The 3,364-nt window shown below is 58.0% G+C and overlaps 1 protein-coding gene across 1 annotated transcript; it reads right to left on the bottom strand.

Annotated features, from left to right (window-relative positions):
* Positions 1 to 260: 260 nt before the first annotated feature.
* Positions 261 to 2,020, bottom strand: H6S33_005927 (uncharacterized protein; the record flags this gene model as incomplete). Its single annotated transcript, XM_044837327.1, has 3 exons — positions 261 to 1,201; positions 1,297 to 1,602; positions 1,717 to 2,020. The coding sequence occupies 3 exons, from the start codon at positions 2,018 to 2,020 to the stop codon at positions 261 to 263; spliced, it is 1,551 nt and encodes a 516-aa protein (XP_044699236.1).
* Between the last annotated feature and the right edge of the window lie 1,344 nt (positions 2,021 to 3,364).

Genomic DNA, 3,364 nt, shown 5'->3' with positions numbered 1-3,364 from the left:
GCGCCCCCACTCCCCACTCCCAGCCGCCGCCGCCGTCCCCTGTCCCCTATCCCCAGTCCCCAAAAAGACCAAACCACAGCTTATAAATACGAGCAAAAGGGTAGGAAAGTAGTAAAAAAAAAAAAAAAAAAAAAAAAAAGAAAAAGGAAAAAAATCCACAGTCTCCGTCATAACGGGTCGAACAGAAAAGAAATCCATCGTTTTAGCAAAAATAAAAAATACCACAAAAAAAAAGCCGCAAAAAAGACGCCCAGAGTTTTCTAAAACACCCTAAACGCCGCATGTCCCCCACTCGGCCCCGCCGGCGCACTCCCACTCCGTCCCCTCCCCCCAATCCCCGCTCCCGCTCCCGCTCCCGCAGCACCCTCCCTCACCACATCCCCATACGCCGGCGTCGGCGACCTCCGTCCAACATTAACCACGCCCAGCAGTCTCTCCCGATCCCCGACCCTCCTCCTCCCGTCCTCGTCGCTCTCATCGCTGCTATCGCTCGAGCTGTCCTGCGAGCTATAATCCGGCGGCGGGCTCGCGCCGCGCGCCGCCTGCGTCGCCTCAAAGCTGATATTCGCCAACGAGATATCCGTGGGGCTCCTCTGCGGGCCCGGCGACGTCGGCGTGACGGCCGCCGACGACGACGACGTCGTCCCCGGCGCGCCAGACCCCACACGCACATTCGTGTGGAGGGTGCTGCTACTCCTCCCGCGCGCGGGCTGGTGCGCTGCAGCCGCCGCCGCCGACGATGGTGGTGGCGGCGGCGGTGGCGGCGGATGCTCAAAGTAGCCCTGTTGGTGGTGGTGGTGGTGCTGCTGCTGCTGGCCGCGCTGGCCCGTTTCGAGGAGGATGCTGCCCTGCTCGGAGCCGTATGGGGGTGGTGGTGCGAGGGAGCCGGAGGCGGGGGCGAGCCCCCATTTCTTGACGTTTGCTTCGATGAAGACGAAGCCGAGCTGGCCGAAGTTGACGTGGATGGAGGCGGGGCCGTTGGCGCCGATGGTGGGGAAGAGGTTTAGTGATTTGAGGCCGTGGGCGGCGTCGTCGAGCTTTTTGCCGTTGCGCGTGAAGAAGATGGTGCCGGTGCGGGGACGGTAGCCGACGCCGATGACGTCGCCTTGGTGGTAGGGGGGCGCGTATGTGGTGCCGTTGAAGGGCTGGTTGTGGCGGCGGTGGCCGGTAGACGTGTAGGCGATTGAGTGCTTATGCCAGCCTGCGCATGCAACATCCATTCGTTAGTCCAAATCTTTAAATCGCCCAACTCAACCAAAACCCGAGTAAGGCATCGAAATATAAATATGTACGTACCAGGCAGTCTAAACATCGGATACGGCTTCGTGGTCATCCCAATTGACACGAGCGTGCTCTCGGGCTTATCGTAGAGCTTCGCCTCCCAGTAGTAGACCTCGTTCTGCTTCGGCACGGGCAGATTGCTCTGCACGGAGCACACGCTGTCGTAGAACTCAATCTCCGTCCGGGCCTCCACAAAGCAATTCGCAATCTCGAGCTCCGCCTCAAACTCCCACGCCGACACGCCCTTCTCCTGGATCGCCAGGAACTGCGACAGCGATATATCCGTCGGCACCGAGTCGGGCGGGTTTGCCTCTATGAACGCTACAACATCCCCCCACACCCAGTCAGTCCCATTTTTCCCCCCATCCTCAATACGGATATCCGGGCCACAAAAAAACAAAAAAAAGAACAAGCAAAAAAAAAACAACAACATACCCTTCGCCCTAAAATAGTCCTCCCTCGAGATCTCGTCCATCTCCTCGAGCGCATCCGCCTCCTCCCTCGCCAGCGCCTGCTCGTCATCATACTCGCCGGGCCTCCCTATCCGGTCGAGCAGGATGCGCCCGCGCGACGTGTAGCGGAAAAAGTAGATGACGGCAAAGATGGCGGCCACGAGCGCCGCGGAGCCAAACGCCGCGAGCAGCGCGATGAGCACGCCCATGCCCAACGACTTGGGGGTCTCGATGTCGGCCGGGAAGATGATGTCGTCTTTTAGACGGGTGCGGGTTATGACCGTCATGGTGACGGACGGGGGGGGGGGTGGACGGCTCAACGGGTTGAGTGCTGTTGTTGTTGTTGTTGTTGTGGTGGTGGTGGTGGGTGTGAAGTGGTGTGAAGTGGTGGATGGATGGGTGGATGGAGGAGTGCAGGTGTCGGCACCTGGTGGGGACGATGGGACTGGGGTGGTGGTGGTGGTGGTGGTGGTGGTGGGCGTGCTATCTATATATATCCCGTTATACGGGGTGCAGTGCAGTGCAGTACAGCGAGCGTGTAGTATAGGCTATGTATGTTCCTGTATGTAGAATGGGGGAGAGCTCTCTCTATCACTCTCTCGCTCGCTCGGGTAGCCCTGTGGTGTCTCTGTAGACCTCTCGATATCGCCTCTCGCCGTCTTGTGATGATGGTGGTGATGATGGATGGTGGATGGTAGTGGGTGTGGATGGGTGTTATGTGTAGCGGGCGTGGAGGTGGTGTGTTGCTAGCAAGCAGGCAAGCAGGCAAGCAGGCAAGCAAGTAAGGTTGTGTCGGGGGCAGACAGACCCTGAAGATAAGTGGCGGGACCAGAAATCAGGCGAGGATGCAATTATTGGGGAACGGGTGGCTGTATCGATCTTCTTCCAAGCGGCGGGCACTCACGCTTTCTCACCTCTCCACCTCCTCCTCCTCCACTCACACAGCAACTGACAGGGGAGGGGGGTGGGCGTGGGCGTGGTGCAAGATCGGGGTGGGCAGGAAAATAGAAACAGCAAACAGCCGCAATTAATACCGCGCTAGCTAGCTAGAGTAGCTAGGGGGCAGCAGAAGAGAAAAAAAAAAAAGAATAATAGAAAATAAAATATATGCTGTTCTCGACCTGGTCTTTTAGAGCTCGACAACGAGCTCTCTCTCGCAATAGAAAATAAAGGAGTCAGAGTCGGGGGGAGGGTCACTTGCTCGCAGTCTACAGCACTTCAAGCGTAGAGCAGAGAGACAGACAGAGAGCAGAACAGAACAGAACAGAGCCCACGACGCAACACACACAACACACGAGAACGAGCGTATGTAGGCGGAGAAGGAAGCGAGGGGGGGGGGGCAGGCAGCAAGCGGTATCCACAACCACAAAGCCTCCTCCACCACAGACAGAGAGGCCTGCCAAGGAATGGCCCCCGGCCAAGCCCGAGCGAGCAGCAGAAAAGTCGGGGATATCGATAAACTATCATTCATCATCATCATCATACTTACCCCTAGATGATACAGTTTCTGCTCTACAAGTCCCAAACACCCGCCCAACCCAACGGGGTTTCAGGGCCAAAAATAAATCCGCTGCCCTACCCTATATTCAACAGCCACACACCGGCTGGCCTGGCCGACCGTGAGACGGCGC

This window comes from Morchella sextelata (assembly GCF_020137385.1).
Source record: "Morchella sextelata strain SCLS chromosome Unknown scls_2, whole genome shotgun sequence".
Taxonomy (NCBI): domain Eukaryota; kingdom Fungi; phylum Ascomycota; class Pezizomycetes; order Pezizales; family Morchellaceae; genus Morchella; species Morchella sextelata.
Note: the sequence above shows the minus strand (reverse complement) of the source record. Positions and strands in the feature narration are given on the sequence as shown.